Genomic DNA, 22,421 nt, shown 5'->3' with positions numbered 1-22,421 from the left:
TACCGCCTCCACAAGGTTTGCACCTGACGTCATAAATCACCCGCAAAACGCCCACAAGCCAAACGTGCAAACTTTTGCGGTGAACACGCAATTTAGTACTCTTTAATTGAGATCTTAGTAAATCTGGCCCCAAGTGTTTTCTAGTTTCAACCACTAGGTGTCAGTGTATACATAATAAAATGTTCTTCTATGGCAAGAAATGTGCTATGAAATAAAATAAGTAGCTGTCAGTGTGAAGAGTTTAATGAAAGTGATAATGATGAACCCTCTATTGCAGGTAGAGATCTTTGCGTAGGGTGTGTTTCAGTTCCAAATGGTATGTTTCTCTGGGGTTCCTCTTGTTGTGCTCATAGATGCATCCATTCACTTCAGTGTGAACATCAACAAGATTTGTTTTCCTGCAGATGACAATAAGAGATTAGTGTGATTCTAGATTTTATCATCTGAAACTCGTTTGGAAAATATATAGCAAAAACTGAAATATCATTACCTCTTCCTGCCTTTGTTTAAAGCATCTGTCAGGGCCTTCAGGTAAACAGAGCGATGCTGTCCCTGCTCCAGCTGCCGCTCATCTGTTGAGCAGTGACTCCAGAACACATCTGCAGCTGAAGGGATGACATCACATCTGGATAACCCATCTGTCTCCAAATCCTCATCCCGGTGCTGCGTCCCGGCACAGGGCTGAAACTCCTGAACGCTGTACCTCTGGATGAAGAAGAGTTTGGGCTTTCCAGCCAGCATGGGGCATGATTCTGCAGTGAACAGAAGTCTGATGCTGTCCAGACCAAGACCTGCAACATAAGAGTCTGTACCCAGCATATGGCTGTCTGTACCTCGGCTAATGATGCAACAGACAAAGCAGTCTCCTTCAAGGTTCTGTCTTTGTCTCAGAACTGCAAGAGTGTCGTCCACACTCAGCCACTTGTGCAGGAAGACCTTGAAGTGAAGAGCCTTGAATGTATGTTCCAACATTTCTGAGGGAGGAAGATTAAATGAGATTTAGATTTTAGCCTAATAACAGTACTTATTGTGTAATGACAAAGTATTTTAAACCTGCAGGTCAATCATGTTTTCAGATTGATTTTCTTTTCAACAGTCTAAAAACAAAAACGTTTAATTCTACTTTCACTTGGTTTCCATTAGCTCAAGCTAGTAAGCGCTACAAAAAACTATTAGACTATGTAAACTCTAGATTTGAAAACCAGTGGTCAAAATGATCTCACTTCCTAAAACAGAATCCAGATCACTGGCACCCCTCCCAGTCCTTGAACATCAGAGAGGTAGTCAGAAAGGCAGTACAAACACTCTTTTTCTAAAGGCGTCTAAAAAAAAAGAAGATTGGATCACCACAGCCACAGGTTCAGGACATATACACCACCTGCTGCAAGAGGAAAACTGCTTATTTGATCTAATATATAGTATATGAACTTCTTGTTTATTTTTCTGACAGGAGTTTACATTAAACATGTCCTGTTTAGACTGGTTATGCTGCTTTCACTCAATAATAAATCTGAAAACTTTTTTTTTTCTCTGTAAGCGTCTCACCTCCATCATTTCCAACGCAGTCTATGATGACACAAACTCCTCTGGGATTAGCATCCAATTTGTACCTGTCAAGTTGACTCTGTCATACAAAGGAAAACACAAAGAATTAATGCAATTCACTCATTTAAAGCAATGATATTTACAGGAAGGAAAAAGTGTAGTAACCGTGAGGGTAAAGGGAACCCCTACCTGACAGCTCTGCACTCTGTATTCAGTCACACGTATGTTTTCTGGAGCTGAGAACAAAAAGTAAAACAGTTATTTAACAATCAAATGTCAAACAGATAGTGAACTGGGCCTTTCCAACAGTTTTTAAGGAGGTCCAGGTTAAATAAAATGTGCTTTTCACTTCAGCAAGCACGGTCACACAGAAGAAAAAAGAGCTTGAGAACTTATATAGAGGAAGTGGTCTTTTAAAAAAATGAAATAATTTCCTTTTGCACATAGCTTGGCCTGCTGAACAGATATGATTGGTTAAAAACGCAGGGTTTTTTTTCAGGCCAGGAGATACGAGATCTGTGCTGTGCCCTCTCCTCCAACATGTCTCTGCTGCTACTGCAAGCGCACATGCCCACGAACAAACATGCACAGGCATAGTCAGTGTAATGATGAGATACTCTGAGGCAGAGGCAGGCATCAGGTATGAGGCCAACGTATGACTATAACTGTTGCTCATTTTCATTGTTTATTGATGTGTGGAGGAAAAAGCTTCACAATATTTGGCAGCAGAGTCTCTTTGTATGAACTACAGCATTCAGCAGTGTAAAATATGCCTCCAACATCTATAAGTAACGTTCTACAGTGTATAGCATATTATCATGACAGTAGTTTCTTCAAATGTGATTTTGTTTTTCCCCAGCTAATACCCATAAACTTCCAATATTCCCATTTCAATTTGGAATATTCTCAAAATATGCAACCCTTTACTAAATAAGCTAATACAGCATGTCTTACCTCGATTGATGACCTGTCCTTGTCTTGAATGGCATGGAAAATAGGAACTGTACGGCATGGTAACTGGAACCTAAGGAAAACATGTTTTTCAAAAATATAAGGGAGGGTATACACCATAGAACATACAGTAGGTGTTAACTTTTATTCCATATAGTACTCACGGGAGAGCTGAACAGCTGATGCTGAGGTGATTGTTGCTCAGGAGATGTCACTGTTGTCACAGAAAAACAAAAGCTGTACATCTTAATATGCACTAATCACAGTTTTTGTGTGTTTCTAAACTCAAAATACAAGGAAAAATATATATGTCTAATAATTGGAAAAAGGTTTCAGGTATCAATGATTAATATATGCTTGATAAATGTTACAGAAAATAAAATTAAGTTGGTTTCTTTCCCCATGGTTGATATACAGTAGTCTGAAACATCCAAAGTACCCTATTGGTCATGGTCACTTTAAAAATATGTAAACAGGAAAGTTTCGTATGTGTTACTGCCAGCAGCCTATGAAGGTGGTTGCCTCATAAACCACAATGACACATTTTGACACATACTGTCTAAAAATGTCATTCATTTCCTACTCTGCTTTTGATCTTGTGTAGAGCTGTAGCCTATATATCCTTTCGTCATAACTGGGTTTTTTTTATTTCAAAGCTCAATAAATGACTTTTTCACATTCTTTGTTTGAGATTGATAAAACCTTTTCTTAAATGAAGTATTAAGAAGTTAACACTCTCACCTGAAGTCTTGTACTTGATCACTTTTTTCGCCAGGTCCACCCTACTGATGTTCCTTAAACATTCCTCTACGAAGTCCACTCTCTCAGGTGAAACCTTATCCAGCTTTTCCAGTTCAATAATGATGTCAAGGAAATTCTGTCACAGAGAAAAGAATTGGGGAAGTAGGATTTTCAGTAAGCTAGTTTTAGAAAAGAATGTGTGTCAGGTGACCAAAACTCCCGTCCCACACATTCACACACGAAATATTCAGTAAGTAAAACCAAAACCAAACTATACCTTTGCCTTTTCCAAGTTTTCACGTGGTATTGTACTGCTTAACAAGAATTTCACACTTTTCAGATCCTCGTTGGTCATATCTTCACTTATGTTAGCCATCAATACTCTGTAGATAGAGGGGGAACCATTATTATTATTATTGTTGTTGTTATTATTATCCAAAAAATAAAATGTTTTAGCTCACAAATGATTTTCACTTTTATTTTCAAGATTTTTTTCATATACAACATTGTATTTACATGGTTTTATTTTTAGTTTTATTTACACAAAATTAACAAGTTTCTAGTTCGGAGTTCCCCTCGTTTTTTTCTTGTCCTCACACAAGCATGCTCAGTAACTAGAATTATGACGAGTCTTACCTGAACCGTGGCAGACATTGCCTGTTAAATAGAGTCCTTTCCACCTCATCCCTGCTGGTTTGACACACCTTCTTCAGGATATCAAAACGTCTCAGCCGCCACATCAGCTCTTTCAGAAGTAGGTGACCTCTCTCTTGTCGAAGCACTTTGGACTTCAGCATCTCCTTCACACATGTCACACTATGATCCGTGTCCAGACTTCCACACAGGTACAGAAGTCTCCTACATTCACAGCTGCTCAGAGACTCTGCGATCAGATTAATCGCCCGAAGCTGATGTTGCTCTTGAACAGACATGGACATTGCTATGCGAGGAGAAAACACAATTATGTATTAATTAACAAAAGAACACCGTGTAGAACAAAATGTATCGGTGACTGAGATTATTAATGAAATGACCTACCTGTAAGCCTTGTAAAGCAGAAATAGTCCCTAAACAGAGAAGTCCATGACACAAAGCAGGAACAATGACGCACGTAAAAAACACGACAAGGGAAATTCCTATGTAACTAAAACTGAAAGTTACTTCGTGACTGCTTCAGCTAAAATTAAGGGTCTGCACCCTTGATGACGGAATCTTCACGTAATAATACGCAAATTCTTTGAAGTTTTATAGAAGTGCACACCAAAGGGCTGCGATATCTAAAGTGAAAGTGAAAGTTGAACCCCAACGCGTCAGACATCTGCAAAAGTCCAAATGTTTTTAAAGGCGCCCGGTCATTGCTTTTATAGTTTATTAGCTATCCATAAGCATTTATGAACCATTGATAAATAATTTGAATAACAGGTATTAGCATTTTTTTTAAATAATACATTTTCATGAATGAAGTGAATATAATATTAAACATAAACGTATCAATGATAAATATAATCCATATCTCTGCTCTATCTGTTGATTTTTAAAAGGTGTTAATAAATGCAAATGTATTTTGTGATAATGTTTGTGGGGTGCATGGGGGGTAGTATAAAAAATACTTTTTCTAATTTTCTTCTGACATTTATATTTGCTTAACCCTTTGCATTTATTTATATTTTTCGTAATATTCCATTTTTGAAATTAACAAGTACTTGCTTGGTATATACGTGTACTGTCTTTTTACACAACCTTAATCTAGGCTATACAGTGAAACCTTTTTTCTTGTGTGGATCAACTAATACGTGGGCTCAAATGATGAAGCTGAATTATCCGACAGCCTTGAATGTATCACGCTGCTCCCCCTGCAGGTCGCCTGAGCTATGTGCTTACCAAAGCGCACTGAGTTCCGTTTACACCACGAGCCAATCGCCTGCTCCACCGTTCAGCACCATTGCAGTGTGGGGAGATCACACAGACAGAGGTGCAGCTTGAGGACAGAGGGACCGTCTGTAGGAAAGGTACAAGACCGGGGTGACCACTCCGGGGTGAATACCTCACAGCTTCCCCGATAAAGTCAAGTGTTATTTCCATAACCATCTTCTGTGGAGGTGAGTATTTATAATCACCTTGTGGCTGATACAACATGTTCCAGGTAGTCGCAGCAGCCTGGTGAGTTGAACATCATCAGCAGCGTTGTGTTGATGCAAGTTAAACCCGCGGTGAGGGCCAATTCAGGTGTTAAGTGTCCTTAGCTAGGGACCACAGAGCTTCAGTGTTTGCTCGAGGCGTCTTCACCGTTTCGGCCTGATCACGACTGGGAGTAGATCAATTGTGATGAGGATGTCCGACAGCTGCAGGCACGCTAACAGCAAGCTACGGCGGCTAACGTTGACGTGCAGGTTCAGGCTGTCGTGGCAACGTATGAACAGACGTTAGCTAGTTAACTGAATGGCTAACAGCTGCAGTCAAACAACACGTTAGCTCGGTCAGGTAGAAGGTATGACAGCACATTGGGCTGGACATTGGTCGTCGTTAGACACTGCATATTACGTACTGAAATGTATGTGCACTATTTACACAAGTATTTAAAGTCGAATTCTCCCAAAACGCAGCCGCTTGTTCCTTCAAGTTGTTCAGTTTGTTCAAAAACACTTTTATTTTGGAGATAAAAAAGCGGAAGTGCACATTTTGCATCCTTCAAGGCATGACAACTGGCCAAATAATCTCTAGGTTCATATTACATCTTTAAAAGGTTAAAGTTTAAAGGTTTAAGTAGCGTTGGTTCGGATTCTATTAAGTAAGCTTTGTTTAAAAAAAATCTTATTTACTTCATCTCTCATTTTTGCTTACTACAACCACTACACATGTATGTGCATAGGTTTGTACAGATGACGGCGTCATGTACAAACACTTAGGATATGTCTATTTAAAAGTTACCATAGTAAGTATAGTGTAAAATAGTGCACATTGAATACCCATTTTCATCTAGAAACATGTCATCTGTTTGAATTGCTTTCAACCCCCACCCTGCTTGCACCTGCATCCATTTGGTTGGCAATCTTCCCCTAATTCTTTTAAAGAAACTGTGATTTACACAATTTGAGGAAATTCAGTGCTATTTATACCAACAACCCACAATTAATCCTTCCAACCTCACTGAACATCACTCTTAGCTCAGCTTCATGTATGCCTAGTTAATAATTTCTAGCTGCTTGGAGCTATATTTGTCATGATAAGTATACTACCCTTCAAATAATGGCACCAATGGGCAAAGATGTAGAGCTAAAGTTCCAGATAATTCCTCACCATCTGCTGCTCATCCTCAGTCATCATCCATCTCTCTCTCTCTCTCCTCTCCTTTGCTCAGTGTCTGCCATCGTGTTTTGGGACTGGGCTATCATCAGAGCTATGGCCTATTTTAGACAGGAACTCCATTTAACCCACTTAATCTGTGTCTCTGTCTTCAGGAGGTTAATTTTGTTATTTTTATTCCTTGGTGGTATAAATTGCAGCATATGCAGCCCAAGGTCTACGGCGAACAGCGAAATGTGGTGGATCGTATTGTAGAGTGTGATTACACTGAACTGAAGTTACAGGGACTAATAACCTTCTCCAAGGAGATTCAGTCGAAGCTCAAGTCAACTCTGTCATGATTTGTGCAGGAATGAGATTCAACCAGCAGTTACGCACGTCATCAGTGAGGGTTTGGCGCACGGCAGCGGCAGATATGAGCTCATTGAGACTTCTCTGATCCTAAACAAATGTAACCGTAACTGTATCGAGCTCCATAGTGTGTTGCCTCCCTCCCACCTGAGCTGATGCACACGCCTCGGGGATCAGAGCTGTAATTAGCCTGCCATGGATTAGCAGTGGGGACTATTTTCCACTGTACTTGCTCCCACTGAGCCAGAGGATCACAGAGGCAGACAGCCCCCCCTCTCCCCTCCCCCCCTGCACTTTCTTCTGTGTCAGTTGAGAAAGTCTGAATGGCCATGTTTGTTTTTTTTTGGAGACAAGCAAACAGGAAACCTAACAGTTCTGCCCTGGAGACTTTGGTTATTCAGATCTGCTTTATTTGATGATGTCGTTTTCTGTTTGTCGTTGTTATTTGAGGTCCTCAGTATTAATATTGGATATTGATGTACTTACAAGTCACCAGTGGAGCCTCTTTTTTTTTTTTTTTTTGTAGTGATTTCTAGAGCAGCTTAGAATCAGCTGGATATGTGGTTGGCATGCAGAGAGAGCTGTGGTGCTGCTGACTCACTACACTGCCAGGTATGAGTTCTGTCTGCATGTTGGCTGTCTTTATGATGTACAGTATGTCTCTCAGGCCCCCCCCCCACTGCTCAGAGGCTTGTCTCTCTGTCAGCCAAACAAGGGTTCATACTGTTCCTCTGGGGACTCCAAAGAGGTGGAGCAGCATAATGTGTGTGTACTCTGTTGTTTGTAGATGAATCAAACGCTCTGACAGCTGATTTTTTAATAAGGTTTAGGAATCGGAGGACACATATCCTTAGATTACGGTTTTATTCTGCAGAAGGCATGTCAGGAAGTTGACTGATGTTTCACTGCTGTCTTTTTTTAATTGGGCTCCACAGTGAAAGGTGATGTACTGACATGACATACGTCCACCCAAACCTGTTGACGCACTTAGTTAGCAGCCATGTTGGATTCCGAGTTTCCAGGTTGGAATTCTCACTTCAGGAGGTCGTTCCTATAATGACGTATCAGACGGGTAACTCAATGACCTCTCCATACGGGAGAATGAATTCGACTTTGCACAATGGTAAAACTTGAACTTTTGATTAGCATATTATTTTGAATAAGTATGGCAACATGTACATATTCCAGTGAAGACATACATGCATCAGAACATCCTGCAGCTGATGTTCGCATGTGATATGCCTGTGAATGTTTGACAGTTTTTTGCTGGATCAATGAGCACCCTGACGTCCTGTCCCAGAGGACAAAGAGGGGTTAGAGAAGTCGAACGTCACAAAGGCATTCCCCATTCTGACAAAACTCTAATGAACGCCGGTGTCACAGTTAAACATCTAGAGCTTGATCAGCGTTGTTATATGTTATTATACTCATTATTTTATTTTTCATATTATTTATTTTTCATAGAGCTACAATCACATGTAAGGAGGCTGGGGGGAAAACAAGGGGAAGTATCCTACAAAGCTGAGCTGCTGCAGAGGAAATTAGATCAGTTTTGGTATCTCTTCTGATTTTAACCTACAAAAAAAAAAAAAACGTGTGAAATTTTTACAGAAGTAGGATTTATGTGAATTATTATTATTTATTTTTTTTCCAGACAAGCAGATTGAAGCTCCCCCCTGTTTGCATACACACACGCACACATCAGGATATTACATTTCATCAGCAAAAACTCAAACTACCAGTACAGTAGTTAACTTTCATTTTGCATTAGGCTTCCTGTTTGATATTCAGGGGAAGTCACGAGTCATGTCGTTATTTCAGACTGTAAGTTAACACAAGCATGGCCTGCTGCTCCTCCGGTAACATCTCATTTGAGACTGAACTGCACCTGAGCGTTCACACAGTTGGACATCAGATGGTAGTGCTTCATTTAAAAAAAAAAAGACCAGCTCTGTGTTAATAAGGCAGTGCAGTTTGTTTTAGCACAGATTGGTCCTCATCCTTTCAGAGCTAATGTTCTCTGCTGGGTTTTACCTCCCTGTACATCAGCTCTGCGCTCTCCTGCTCGGCTTTCCGGTCACGACTCGGCGCCCATCTGAAGTTGAACAGGTGCCAGACCTGGTTGATTCCAGGAGCCTTTCTGTTATTGCCAGTTATTTGTTGTTGTTTTTGTGATATGAAGGAAGACGTGGGAAGACAATGGTGGCTTCAAGCTGTGATGGATGTGTCTCCTTACATTTAAGTCCGACCATCTGTGAGAAAAGGGAACTGAATAAACTTCAAATGAAAAGTCTGCAACATGTCTGATCATATATATGAGAACTCAGTCCAAAGAGAATGAACAGCTTGCTTTATGTAAGCACATTGTTTTGGTTAATTTGAGGTGGTCTAGGTTCTAAAAATACTTAGTGACTGAGTGCTTCATGACGAGCCAAAGTCTGGCAAAGGCTTCATGCTTATTATCTTTGGTAGCTCTCTGCTAATGTCCAACCCGTCTAATATTTAGTACTCTGCTGCAGTGGGAAATACGGAGCCAAAAATGGGCCCACATTATTGTTTTCATTTCAGGAATTTTCATTCTGCAGAAGAAAAAAAAAAAGGATTGATTTAATGGCTATTATGAGACTCTTGGGTGGGAGGAAGTAGAGAGAGGCCAAGCTCTCTGCTTTGATTTTTCCTGGTAGTCGGCAAATTTGCCCCCCCCCCCCCCCCCGTCATCTGAAGTCATGGTCTCTTAACACCCCCTCTCCTCTGTTTTCCACCATGTTGATCCTCTGGTCATGCAGGCTTAGGCCTCGGCGTCTGCGGGCTGTGAGGTGGTCTTGGCATGTCACACACAGCTCAAGGTGGTCCATTGTTAGAGCGCTGAGCAGCTTATATGGCAGTGAAGAGTTTTCCTCCGTTTCTCTGCAGTAAAGTTCTGCACACACACACACACACACACACCGTCAGCGGCTGTGTTCGATACTGTGGAATGAGCCGGTCATGTGTCTGTGGTCTGAACTGACCGTGAACTTTCAACTGCATAAGCTTTAATTGAACAGAAAAAAAAGAAGCTCTGTCTCATGGCTCGTAGACGTGAGTCGCCCGGCTCTGCTGCATGGACTTGTGTTTGTGAAGCTTCTGATTGTTACCCTTTGAGGAGCAGAGTTGAATAACCTCTGGGGTATTGTGGTATGCAGTTGTTAAAGCCTGGCTGTTAGCACTGCCACCTGGTACATAACTGATACAATGATACGCACGTCATGCAGACTTGAAGTGCCTTTATTTACATTTCTACAGCCAGTAATCGCTGTGGGATACATTTGACTGTTAAAGCAACCCAGGATGAGATTTTTTTGATTGGACTTGTGGATGCATAGGGGTATTTCTACGTCAGTCTTTACACAGATCTAAAAAAAATCAAATGCAAACTGTGCGACTGTTGCAGTTTATCTTGCTCAACGAGTTGCGATCGTGTCTCGACAGACCATGACAAAATGAGTGCCAGTTGAAATGGACGGTCACAGGAAATGGTCAGCCAGTCAAAAAAAAAAAAAAAAAAAGCACACGCTACTGGTGAACATGTAGCCGACTCAGTGAATCAATGTATCACAGCAGCTTTATCACACATTACCAGGATGAATGACAAACATCACGTTTTATTGTTCTGTCTGGAAATCATCATTAAAAGCTTTCTTTATGAAACGGGTAAAATCAGGATGTTGTGGTATTAAACATGTTTTATTACATCTGGAGAATAGAAATTATCGGCCAGAGCATTTGGATATGGCACGTAGCCATGTTGTAGCTTTTTTTTATTATTATTTTTCAGTACGCAAAGCTGATATGAAGGGGTTTATAGGCCTGATTTAATCCAGGCTCCGAGTGGATTTTTGGTAGGAAACTTCAAAGACTTGTTTGAGGGACTTCTAAGAATAATTTAAGAAGATGAAATATGGAAATGTGATTTTTTTTTTTTTTTTTTCAACTGGATTCAATTTGAAATGCCTTGTCATGCCACTACAAGCATCCCATGTTTAGTCCACAGAAAGTGCTCTCTTTTTACCAAACAACCCATTGTTACTGACGGGATCACAAACTCTACTCTCCATGCTCGACATGTCTGATCAGCTTGAGTCGTTTTTCTCCTTCCTGCTGTTGCTGTTATGTGTCGCTGAGGTTATTACAGGGCACTTTCTGTAGGGCTGCCTGGATACAGCCTGTGTTTGTGTTTGTTCATCCTGTATGTAGATGCGAACACACACAACATTTGCATTGAGAGCATGTATGTTTGATCTGGGAGGAAGTGCGCGGGACGCTGTTGGCTCTCACCTGGGCCGTGGTGTGCAGTGGCACCACCTTGTCGAATTGGTGGAACCGTGCCTGCGTGTGTGTGTGTGTGTGTGTGTGTGTGTGTGTGTGTGTATGCGCACGTGTGCATGTTTGTGTGTGTACTGTGAGTTGCAACACAGGCCCATCCCAACACGTCTGGCCCTGCAGCTGCAGCAGATCTAAATTTAGCCCTGGATGTGCGTACGCCTCAGTTCCCCGTGCCTGGCCTATGAGAGAGGAGGAGAGGATGAGGGAGAACAAGAAGCCAGTCTTTGAATCTCTCTCTCTCTCTCTTTCTATTCTGTGCACCTACGTCTCTATTTTTAGCTCCGTTATTATTACCTGTTGGGTTTTTTTTTTTTGTGCGGATATGTCCACTCCACGTGTTCCAGAGGCAGGGACATGCTGAATCTCAGCTCAGCTTCCTGCCTTATTTTGACCTTTACTCACCAAACGTCCTTTCTGCCAGCTGGCATCTCACAGGTGTGCAACTGTGGGCCTACTTCCTCAAACGCGTACGGTCATCATTCGGCGTGGAATTCAAAGAAATAGGTGTCCTTTTGCATGTTCTATAAATAAACACAAGTGTATTCCTTCACCGAGGGCGTGCGACACCGGCGAGTGTCTGCTTCTTTGAACCATCCAGAGAGGTCACAGGGATGAAGATTACAGACGACTCGTTCACCGTGGTGAGGAATTAGAGTTAATCCCTCCACCTGGGGGAAAGTGTCTGGATAAAGTCTGTGCCACCTGCAAACACACATGAACCAAAGAGGATGAGTGAGATTCCCTTGAGACCGACATATTTAATGTATCCGAAGGGATAAATTGGGAGGCAGCAGACAAAATTAGCCCGCGCGCATGTTAGCTCGGTGCTTATGAAGCATTTTTATTGCTGTATGTGCAAATCAGTCGACGGGAAACATCCGTTAAGAAATGAGCAGAGATTCCTGAAAACCTGAGGTGAATGAGTTGTATCAACATGTCAACTTAAAGAGCAAAGAATCTGCCCTTGCATTCATTTTTAACTTCAGTTTTTTAAGTGTTGTCAGACAATTTCACACTGTTGAAGTTCATGGTTTTTTTTGTGGTTTTTTTGCTGTTATCTTGCGTGCATTTAGTATCCTTAAACAAGACTCTCCCCTCCCTCCTTTGTTTTTCGGTCTTACGTGATTCGACCTTCCATCGCAGAGGAGAGACAAAATGTCCAAAACAAAGGATCAATGAATAACCACCATGAATAACTGGATATCACGCCTGTCACAGTGGACCATCTTAAAAAGAAGAGGGACTAGGGCTCAAACGGAACAGGCATGGAGCGCTCTCTCTCTCTCGCTCTCTCTCTCGCTCTCTCTCTCTCTAGCTTAATAATTCATGGCTGACTGAGCTAAACTGACCTTGAAAAATCCCCCGGTGTTGGACTGTTGAAACCTGGCACTGTGCTCATTCAGGGCAGAGAGACGAAGTCGAGACAGACCCACAAAGATCGTTGACCTCTCGTCTCCCTCTTCCACGGCACTTTGACTTCCTTCATTTGTTGATGCAGCTTAAGGAGGTCACCTGCCTTTACTTTGATTCTGTTGACAGATTTTAAACTCACATGTTACCATCACAGGACAAAAGGGAGGCTTCCCACCTGATGTTTTTCTAGAGATTTATATTCTGAAGATAAATAGAAATCATGAAAGCGCGTGCATCGCAAATAATTACTTTGGAAAATCAAATCAAAAATCACAATTTGATTCACTCATACTGTGGAAGAGTGAATTGTAAGTGATGGCGATTCACTTGCTCCTGTTTTGTCTTTGCATTAAGAACAAGCTGCACTGACGTCATTTTTATTTACCGTGTGCTCGTCTGTTGCTCATCAGGTGACTTCATCACCCTTTGACGCACAGATTCAAGTGCACCGTTTGTGTCGCGTCTAAACTGAAGGCTTGCCCGACTTCAGTTCAAGCTCTCTGTTGGCCCCGCTACGTTTTTGATGAAAAGCCTCCCTGCACGACGCTCAGCTGTCGAGATGATGGAGACGCAGAAGAAAGTTCTTCAAGCAGGAGTTTTGTTGTGTTGCATTGAACCTCCAAAGGCTCGGGGAGGAAAAATAAAAAAAATCTCTGTCTCCCCCTTTTCACTGACCGTGCATGTTTTGTAAATGTGTTCGCTGTCTAAAGATGAACAAATCCATGCTCTCAGTGAGCTCCGGACTTTGGAAATAATTTCGGTTGGTAAGTTCTCTGTTTGTTCGCCCATTTTTTAGGATTGACATATTTTATAACAACAAATTGACTACATAAGAGACAGATAAAGAAAGCTCATGTTATGTGATCGGATGTGGTGCCGTTTGTGCCGATAAGAAATCTCTCTGGAGAGGTTACAAGTCTGAATGGATATCTAACCACCCGGTATGTTTGTATATGCTGCATGTCGTGCTACAGAAGAAATACAGATGTGGAATATTATTGCCCTAACTTTTCCCTGCCTGGTGAAAGACACACTTGCAGAAACTTTGTAACACTTGAAGTTGATTTGCGAGACATAAAATAACTCTGAAAGTTCAGCTCTGCTAAAAACGTTTGACTTAGAGACTCCAGTGTCGATTGTGTCGGGTTGTTCCGTTACTTTTTTTTTTTTTTTAAATTCCAGGGGAGTTCTCTACCGCTGCTCAACAGTGGTTCATTCAGAAAATAAAACCAAACACCTGCCAATAAGGGAATTTTTTTTTCTCCACAAAATGAAGTGGTATAAACTGTAGCTGATGATTTACACACAGTGACTCTGTCAGTCCATCCCAGGCTGCAGCTTCTCCTCTCTACACGTTTCAGATCTCTAACCTTATGTTTGTTTACACTCCTTTAATGAGTCACTGAGTCCTGGACACCTGAGTGATTCATCGCTCTGTCATGAACGATGAGCATTGTTAGCCATTTGCTACTGCATTTAAAAAACTGAAACCAATGGGACAGATGAGAGAAACATTTCCTTTTATCGGAATAAACAGCAGCTGTATTTAAGACTGCCACCTGATGAGTTCAGTCAATCCCTAACTACGGGTGAACAGGTTTGTTAAGCTGACAGTAATGCGCGCACACACAGACACACACACACACAGAGTAAACAGAGTGGCAGAGTGGGATTAGCACAGTGTGTGTCGTAGAGCTGACTTGATTAGCATGCTTGTAGTGTTTGTTTGTGGAGTTGCACAGCGCGTCCATTAGCATGCTGCAGCTGTCGTCAGGCGTCTATTTCCTGACCGCTGGCGGAGAGGACAGGTGAAGTCGTCACACACACACACACACACACACACACACACACACACACACACACACACACACACACACACACACACACACACACACACACACACACACACACACACACACACACACACACACATTAACACACATTAACACACACACACACATAAGATATAAGATTTCAGCACTGATTGGAGTGATTGTTCAGAGGGGATTTATTTTACAAATAGGATGCTGAAGCTGCTGCTGAGGTTCTAGGCTCTAATTTGACTTGTGGCAGTCCATCCATATCAGTACTGCCCCATGTCCCCCTTTATTATTTGACATACTAATCAGTGGTGGTGTAAAGGTTTAAAATATTTATTTATTTTGTCACCAATTTAGACGGTCAACAGTGCTGGTCAGACAAACAGTCGGGAGTGTGATTGATTTTTTTTTTTGAAATCAATTAGTTCAGACTTAGACTGATCTCCACCCAGATATTAAATATGGATCCTCTGACTTTTCCTCGTGTGCTTCCATCAGGTCAAAGTTCTCTCAGTGAAAAATCTCCTAATCTGTCGGAGGGGTTAACCACCCTGCATGTTCCCCATAATGTAAGTTGTCCAACCTTTTTGCGACCTTACAAATGATGACCCTTAGCCGGGCAATCATTTAGTGGCCAACTGTTCAAGGCCGTACTGGAGCACATGTTACAGCACCCTGTTCTGTGGCAGAGGCTCCGAGGCAGAGTCGAGTCGCACACGAGGTAGCTCAGGCTTAACCGAGTGAAATCGTGATGTAAAGAGAGTGATGGGAATGTTGTGGAACAAGCACAGAGTCGGTAAACGACGCTATAATTTTAATAGTCACCTTTAAATCAACGCCACCTGTGGTTTAAATCATTTAGAGTGGAGAAGAACATACTGGAGAAAGAGACGAGAAAACATCAGGAAGCGGCTCCATTGCCTGCATGGAGATTGTACCAATACGTGCATAACAGTCGATGCTTGTGCACCATGTCGCAGGATATAAACTTCACCACCCCGTCCTGCTCGCTCATGGTAAATCCTCCTGAATATAACCTGCTGTGTTTTCACATCAGCTCAGCCCGACTTCACACAGAACATTTAGTCTGTGAGATGGAGGCAGAAAAATCCCCTCTTTACGCTCACGCGTGAATTTCATTCGGTTTTTTGCAAGTGTGAAAGCACCCATCTGTGTTCAAAGGGCGTCAGATTTGGTTCCCTGTGCTTTGTAAAGTCTAGGCTGTACGAAAGATGAGAGAAAAAAACCCACATCGTAGAGACAAGTCTTCAAAGAGCTGTTGACTCTTGTAGCTCTGAGTCAAAGTTGTTGGGACTCTTCAGCTTTAATGTTTACGCCCCTTTCGTCTTGATCATACCAAGGGCCTCTGTGTTAAAATGTAAAGGTGCTTGTTGGCTTTTCTTCAACCATGTGGAGCCGTTAAACAGCGCGCTGAGTGATGTCATTGTGGGTTTTTGGGGGTTTGAAGTGTCGTAAACAGGATGGGCTGGTGCTCTTGTACGCTGTTGTGAGCCTCGCTGCAGGACAATGAGCAGCGCTTGAAGGTAAACGAGCTTATTGTCGTTCGCCAGGCCTCATTAGGTGTATATTTAGCAAACAGTGACGGCTGACTGCAGAACATTGTTGTTACCAGACAACAACAGAAATCGTGGGGGGGGGGGGGATAGGGGGAAATGACTCCATTTCAGTACAACACAGCTTCAGCTAATGATGCACTGCAAAGAAGGAGGAATTAGTTGTAATTTCTCTCTTTGTAGTTTTTGTACTTGATAATTGGTCTGTTTTTACAGTGTACTCTAATCTTGGGGGGGGGGGTTGTATTGCACTGCACTGCACAGGAATTGAACTGGCGAACCTCTAAAGTTTCTGTCCTCTTATAGCTTATTAAAATTGCAACATCAATATATTGTTAATATATCAATTCCAATAATTGAATACCGGTAATTGTTTTTTTTGGTTGCCTCACACTTCAAACTCCTGTTTTACACGGATCCAATCAAAGCATCGGTAAACAGCGCTGCTCATCGATTTGGGGACATTTTCCTCAGTGGCTTTTTTTTTTTATACAAGCAGAGATTTAGAGGAGATAAAAAGCTCAACAGTGTGGGCCCCCTTGCTAACTTATGTACGATACAGTTATGATTCATCAACTTTATAAAGAACTTTATAATGGAAAATCAATCACATTGAATGACCTTTACTTCAGAGGTCACGTGTTTTTGTATCAAATCTTTAAGGTGTGTAATTCAGTCTGAGACTTTGTAATAGGTTTATGTCGCAGCTTTAGTTTGAGTCATCCGTTCTCCCTCCCTGTGCTGCGTTCACTGAACCTGGAGGCCCTGTTACACTCAGCTTTCACGAGTCAGACAAAATGAGCTTCCTTTGTATCTGGTTAAAGGGAAATGAAAAGCGTCTTTTACAGCTTCAGATAGATGGAGAGGGGCATACACGCATCATTCCAGACACATGGGGATTGGGTATGGTAATTTCCTCGACTCATCTGACTGTGATGAGTTGCTAACATACGAGTCCTTCAGATAACCACGAAGCTGTGTTTGGAAACACTTGACATCAGATAGAAGACTCAGCCATGGGCCTTTGTCTGCTTCTCCGCGTCTTCTCCAGCCTCCTTTCCATCTGCCAAACACAGTCCATGTTACGGGTGTGGATGCTCAAGATGCTTTTTTAGCAGGCAAGGACAACACGATGGCCCGCTGATTGTTGCTATGCAACAATAGGAAACTTGAAAATCAACTCCTTTAGCCATCTGCTATAGAAATGTGATTCATAGGGGGGTTTTTTTATGTTTTTATTTTACGCAGCAAAATTGTTACTGGTTTGTATGCAAAAATACTGAATGATATTATAGTGATACTTTTTAATCGGCTGTAGTAACCATCTGTTGATGTCCTAGTCTTCATGTTATCAGCTGCTTTGGATCATTTGTTGACTTAATGTCGACGTACAGTACAAACTCAGTGGAGCTTCGCGCGTGCGTGCGTGTGTGTGATCATTAGTTACACATTGACTCTTATATGTAGAATAGATGGATATTATTGGCCGGTTTACTTATATGTAGAGTCGGTAGATAGTTTTGTCCAAACTGAACAGGAATCCAGTTTTTCAAAAGTTTCATGTAGGTTACGGTGTTTTTTTTCTGTGATACTGTGTTTGATGGATCTCTTCTTCTTCTCTTTTTTTTTTTTGCTCAGGTGACCCTCTGTGATTGACAGATGTGTGACACTGTGGAGAAACATTTGCCTCTCCCAGTGGAGATCTGAGTTCTGGGACACTGAGGTAAGTACAGCGTCCCTCTCGAACTGACTCGTAGTTTGTATTTCATTCATGCTCGTGTCATTGTGAAGTGAGAATCTGTAGCATCAGACGGCAGGTGAAAATAAATATTCTACTATGGAGCTGTAAAGAGTGTGACAAGTCCCGGGCCACACTGAGTGCCTGACACACTATTGACCCCCCCCCTCTAATTCCTCCGCTGGCTTGCTTGAACCATACATGGGCACAGTGACCTCTTGTACATAAGGTCGTAATACAACACATGTATGGCTTTACATAATCATGACTCGTGCGTGCAGACTCCAAAAAATAAAAAAGGACGCACATCGAAGAACAACACAGATAAGGGACTACATCTCTGCAGACTTTGTGGCGTCAGTCAGATACAGCCAGAACACTCTGAGGCTTCGAGGGATCACGGAAGGCTTTCCCATGTTTCATGCCAGTGCTCGTGTGCTGATGCGTGATCCGTACCGTGCCGACGCACACCTCTTCCAAGCGTGCCAAGGAAGTGTAACGTGCAGAGCGGAGCGCTCACATTAGTCAAATGAACTGGACTTTGAGCTGCAGGCTCCCGTGGCCCCCAGAAGAAACAACTTCCTGTGGTGTCTTCTTGGGGGGGAGGGTGTGAGACGTTTTTTTTTTTGTTTTTTGTTTTTTTCCCCAAGATGACCTGCATCTTAGCCAGCTTCAACCCCACGCGGCACTGGCTTTGCGGTTCTTTTATCAACCTTTTATAAAGACTTGTTTCTCTTCACACTGAGGCAGATCCCAGCGATAGATTTACCTTCCTGCTTTTCAAACATTTGGAACATTGATGATGCAAACTTATTCCTGTTTATATACATTTGTACTTGTGTACTTTATCCAGTGTAAATATAGATTCATAGATTGTCTTTGTCCTTTAATTGTTGAAGACATTTGACATAATGAATCATTTCCTTTGGTAAACTTTGAGAGTAAAAAGGAAATGGGAGGTTTTTTTTAAATCAGTGATATTTGACTTATGGAGTGTTTTGTAAACTGATATCAGACATTTTAAAAAATGTCTCGATGTTTTGAAATGGAAAACGTTGGCCTGATTGGGCGCTGGACTGTGTGGTTCAGAGACACATGACATAAAGGCCCCCCATCAACACAGATGTACGTTGTTGTTACAAAATCGGTCGTTTCTCGTCGCTGAATATTTGCCATTGCCTGGAAGTCACTCGGCTGCAGTTCCCATGGTAACTGATAAGCCTGCCCGACCGATGGAGAATTTCACTTCAGCGAGTCTTTGACAGTTTGACAAGCCAGAGGAAGTGAATGAGTCAGCCTTTCATGAAGAGCTGAACAAGCTAACTAAATGGAGCCTTTCGCTTTCACACACTCGGATTAAAGGAGAGCGCTCGCACAAAAAAAGATGAGACCGCTTCAGATTGTCATCTGCTCGGAGCCGTGACCTCTGTCTCTGCAACCTACACAACACATCCGCGTCCTGCTCCTCCAAGTCTCTCCTGTAACTCGTCCGAGCTACACTCACAGAGCCGTGCGCGCTTTGATTTAAGACAGCAACCTCGAGAAGAAAAAAAAAAGAGATTCTTTAGAAAGCACATGAAAACAGCAGGAGCTGATCAGTGTGCTGTACAGTGCATTAAGAAACAACGTACAGGAGGAGAGCAAAGCGACCACAATAAAGGAAGCAACAAAGACAAACCTGAGACAAACAGCATCTCACCTGGACCAGACAAGTCAAACACCGACATAGAAATGTGACGGGACTTAAAGGCGTGACATCGTCTACCCCTCGCCCCATGTTTTGCCGCGTATCCGCCTACGTCGCTACATGTTGAATCGCCGTCGTTTAGAGGACTCTCTCTGATTGGCTGTTTGGATCGCCATCGTTTAGAGGACTCTCTCTGTTTGGCTGTTTGGAGGTTTATTAATTTCCTGCCAGCCGCTTGAGCATGCCGCTGTATTATCAGTGCTATCACCCCGTTATCTCCTTATTTGTTGATTCCACCTCTTCAATTCTTTTCCCACTAAAAGACCCCAGGGCCGCTATTCTCAACTTTTTTTCAACCAGACATTATTCTTGATTTAGTGTGCAGCTTCATACTCTGGAATACGAGTAGTACGCGACAGCCATGTGACAATGTTCTCGCATCATAACAGCGGACTACCGACTCTGACTCACACATACGCAGGACATACGTGGTAGTTGCGCTGCGTACTAGTGCAACTTTTTGGCCTAGTCAGAAGGCGGCGTGAGGCGACGCCACAGGCGGCCTTCATGGCCGCTCGTTCTTTGTCCTCTGCTCGGTGCGTCAGGGCGTTTAGAGATGATGAACTGCGCAGGATGCTGTCTCTGATTTATTTATTTAGCTCTGTCACGTTTTAATTCTAGATAATGCGTACATACTAAAGTGTTAAACACTAAATAAACAGTACAAATCATTTGTTTTGTAACTATTTTGCCAGTAAAGTTAATAAAGTAAAGATTTCTTATCTTTCTACAGAAAGTCAAAGAGGACTGACAGTGAGTTTGTGCAAACTTCCTGTCCTGTAATGACACTAACAGAGAGTAAACAAAGGTGTGTGTGTGTGTCGCCACTCAGGCTTACTGTTGGCTTGAGTGTTAAAGCTGTGCTGATTCATGCCCCGTTTGTGACTCACATAAAAATGTTCTGGGGGGGGGGACATTTAGGCAGAGTTAGCATTAAATCTGACATATATGCATTTGCACATTCACAGCTTTGTGCCGACACAGCTTTTTACTCTCCAATCCATCCTGTTCTCTGCGGCTGAACTTCTCTCTTCTCTGAAGAACTGTCCGTGTTTAATCGCAGCCTTCTCACTTCTGTTTGCTTTGATGTGTAAAAAAAAGTGAAGCAGGGACACTGACCCAGATACCGCTGCATGGAGTTTATTTACATCACTTTTCTGTCACATGCCTCGTGCTGTGCGAGCGCAAAGGGAGGAGCACGAAGTGGGCAGTGAACCGCTCACACACTGTGACGCAGATGTAGCTGTGTGTGTGTGTGTGTGTGTGTGTGTGTTTGTGTGTGTGTGAGGTAAACTTTCATTATAAAGAGAAAACTATATTTCTTTCTTCGCTGGCATGCGTGCAATAAAATCAAAAATCACAATTACACCTGAAAATTAAGATTTCCCAGAATCGATGTTTCACCTCAGAGTAGTCTGCAAAGACAATTGGCTGAGAAACGAAATGGGATCTTCCCGCTTAGAAATGAGAATGTATTGAGTTAGTCCTAATCCTTAATCCCATCAACTCAAAACCACAAGAAAGCCTTTGAAGAGATTGTTGAAACCGCGGTAAGAGAATAATTGTCTGAAGCCTTATTCCATCAACATAACGAGGTCATTTATAGTGACACCAACAGAAAACAAGTCCTCAATCCAAAGATTATGTAGGAATGTAACCACTGTTTCATTATTTGTTTTTTAAAAGGCTCAGGTGTGACTATTCTTTTTTTTTTTTTTTTTTTTTTTTGTGCCGATTTTGGATTTTTTTAAATGTATTTTTCACATCCAAAATATCATTTCTTCTTTTTTTTATTTGCACAGAGAAAGGTTGTTGTTTGAGTCGATTTGCAACTCTTGGATTTCATTGATGACTTTCTTAAGTGAAGGTTAAATTGTGTGAAAGAACTTCAATGACATTCATGTTAAGCTGCTTCGGCTTGGCTCAGTGTTTCTCTTGTAACTCTAATCTGCATCCAAACTGGCAGTGGTGTCTGTGAATGTTCTACCTCTCACACTACTGAGACACACACACACACACACACACACACACACACACACACACACACACACACACACACACACACACACACTCTGCCTAGGACATGTCTCCTTCATAGCTATCCTTTTTATGGGATAATTAATTTGTTCCGTGGGATGAAGTCTGAAGGAGAAATAGCTTTTTATTTTGGGCAGTTGCTGTAGTTATTTTTAGCTGCTGAATACAGAGAACAAGAGCAGGGATTATAGTGTGACTGTAGCCTGAGATCACGACTTGTTTAAATATCTATCGTGGGAAAAAAATCATTTGTGAAAGACTTTGTTCCACTTTGTGGTTCTGTTATATTGATGTTGTTTTTCTTATCTTGTTCGTACGGTTTTGTCTTCAGACCACACAACAAAAAAACTTCAGCTTTACTGCCAAACATTCCCATTTTTTGAGGGAAATCCCAAAGACTTCCTGTAAGGTTCATCATGTCATATCCACAGTGACCGGTGTAGCCACTGAGTTAACTCTTTACGTAACGCTGATGCCAGGACAGCTGTGCTTTTTGATCACCAGTTAAATCCCCGTCTCGTGAGGTCCAAGTGTTCAGTCAAATGATCGCTGTCAGTATTTTGGAGTTTGAGTACGTTTCAAACATTGACACTTAACAGACTTTGCCATCATCAGCAGCACACACTGTTGTTATTTAAACCAACACTTATTGTCCTCTGTGTCCTCGTCCACCAGGCAGCCGAGGGGGGGTCTCTGAGGAAGATGCTGGGTTCAGAGCGCGGTGTCGTCGAAGAATGGCTCTCAGAATTCAAGGTAAGATAAGATCATCCTTTATTCATCTCCCAGACGGAGACGTTCACCGTGTTACAGCAGCAACGCAGGGATAGCAGAAGAAACAA

General features: G+C 42.1%; 2 protein-coding genes across 8 annotated transcripts in view; one reads left to right on the top strand and one right to left on the bottom strand.

Moving 5' to 3' along the window:
* Nucleotides 1-227: 227 nt before the first annotated feature.
* cflarb (CASP8 and FADD-like apoptosis regulator b) lies at nt 228-5,945 on the bottom strand. 3 transcript variants are annotated; one of them, XM_079357472.1, is made up of 10 exons: nt 5,355-5,945; nt 3,874-4,177; nt 3,515-3,620; nt 3,238-3,373; nt 2,661-2,710; nt 2,500-2,569; nt 1,735-1,781; nt 1,546-1,624; nt 491-974; nt 228-398 (listed from the first exon to the last, which is right to left on the bottom strand). In XM_079357472.1, exons 1-10 carry the CDS (start codon nt 5,371-5,373, stop codon nt 269-271), a joined length of 1,425 nt encoding a protein of 474 aa, XP_079213598.1. In that variant the 5' UTR covers nt 5,374-5,945; the 3' UTR covers nt 228-268. The 3 variants fall into 3 exon arrangements, with proteins under 3 accessions (XP_079213598.1, XP_079213600.1, XP_079213599.1); XM_079357474.1 differs by lacking the exon at nt 5,355-5,945 and adding an exon at nt 5,119-5,209; XM_079357473.1 differs by lacking the exon at nt 5,355-5,945 and adding an exon at nt 4,276-4,700.
* The window catches only part of LOC306832636 (hyccin 2), a 40,487-nt gene continuing 23,265 nt past the window's right edge, over nt 5,200-22,421 (top strand). For 3 of the 5 annotated variants that reach the window (XM_079357471.1, XM_079357468.1, XM_079357467.1), the window contains exons 1-3: nt 5,200-5,336; nt 17,699-17,783; nt 22,258-22,335. In XM_079357471.1, the coding sequence (XP_079213597.1) occupies nt 22,285-22,335 (51 nt within the window). In that variant the 5' untranslated portion in view covers nt 5,200-5,336; nt 17,699-17,783; nt 22,258-22,284. Of the gene's footprint in view, nt 5,337-12,396; nt 12,517-17,023; nt 17,179-17,698; nt 17,784-22,257; nt 22,336-22,421 lie in introns of all 5 variants that reach the window. The other 2 variants (XM_079357470.1, XM_079357469.1) reach the window with 2 other exon arrangements.

Source organism: Symphodus melops (assembly GCF_947650265.1).
Source record: "Symphodus melops genome assembly, chromosome: 12".
NCBI classification, from domain to species: Eukaryota; Metazoa; Chordata; class Actinopteri; order Labriformes; family Labridae; genus Symphodus; species Symphodus melops.
This window is presented reverse-complemented; position numbering and strand designations above follow the sequence as displayed.

Bases quoted from the DNA above. Each gene is read 5' to 3' on its own strand.
- cflarb (XM_079357472.1), bottom strand. The intron at 3,374-3,514 runs GTATAGTTTGGT...TCTCTGTGACAG, and splicing joins AAAACTTGGAAAAGGCAAAG to AATTTCCTTGACATCATTAT. The intron at 399-490 runs GTAATGATATTT...TGTCATCTGCAG, and splicing joins TTAAACAAAGGCAGGAAGAG to GAAAACAAATCTTGTTGATG.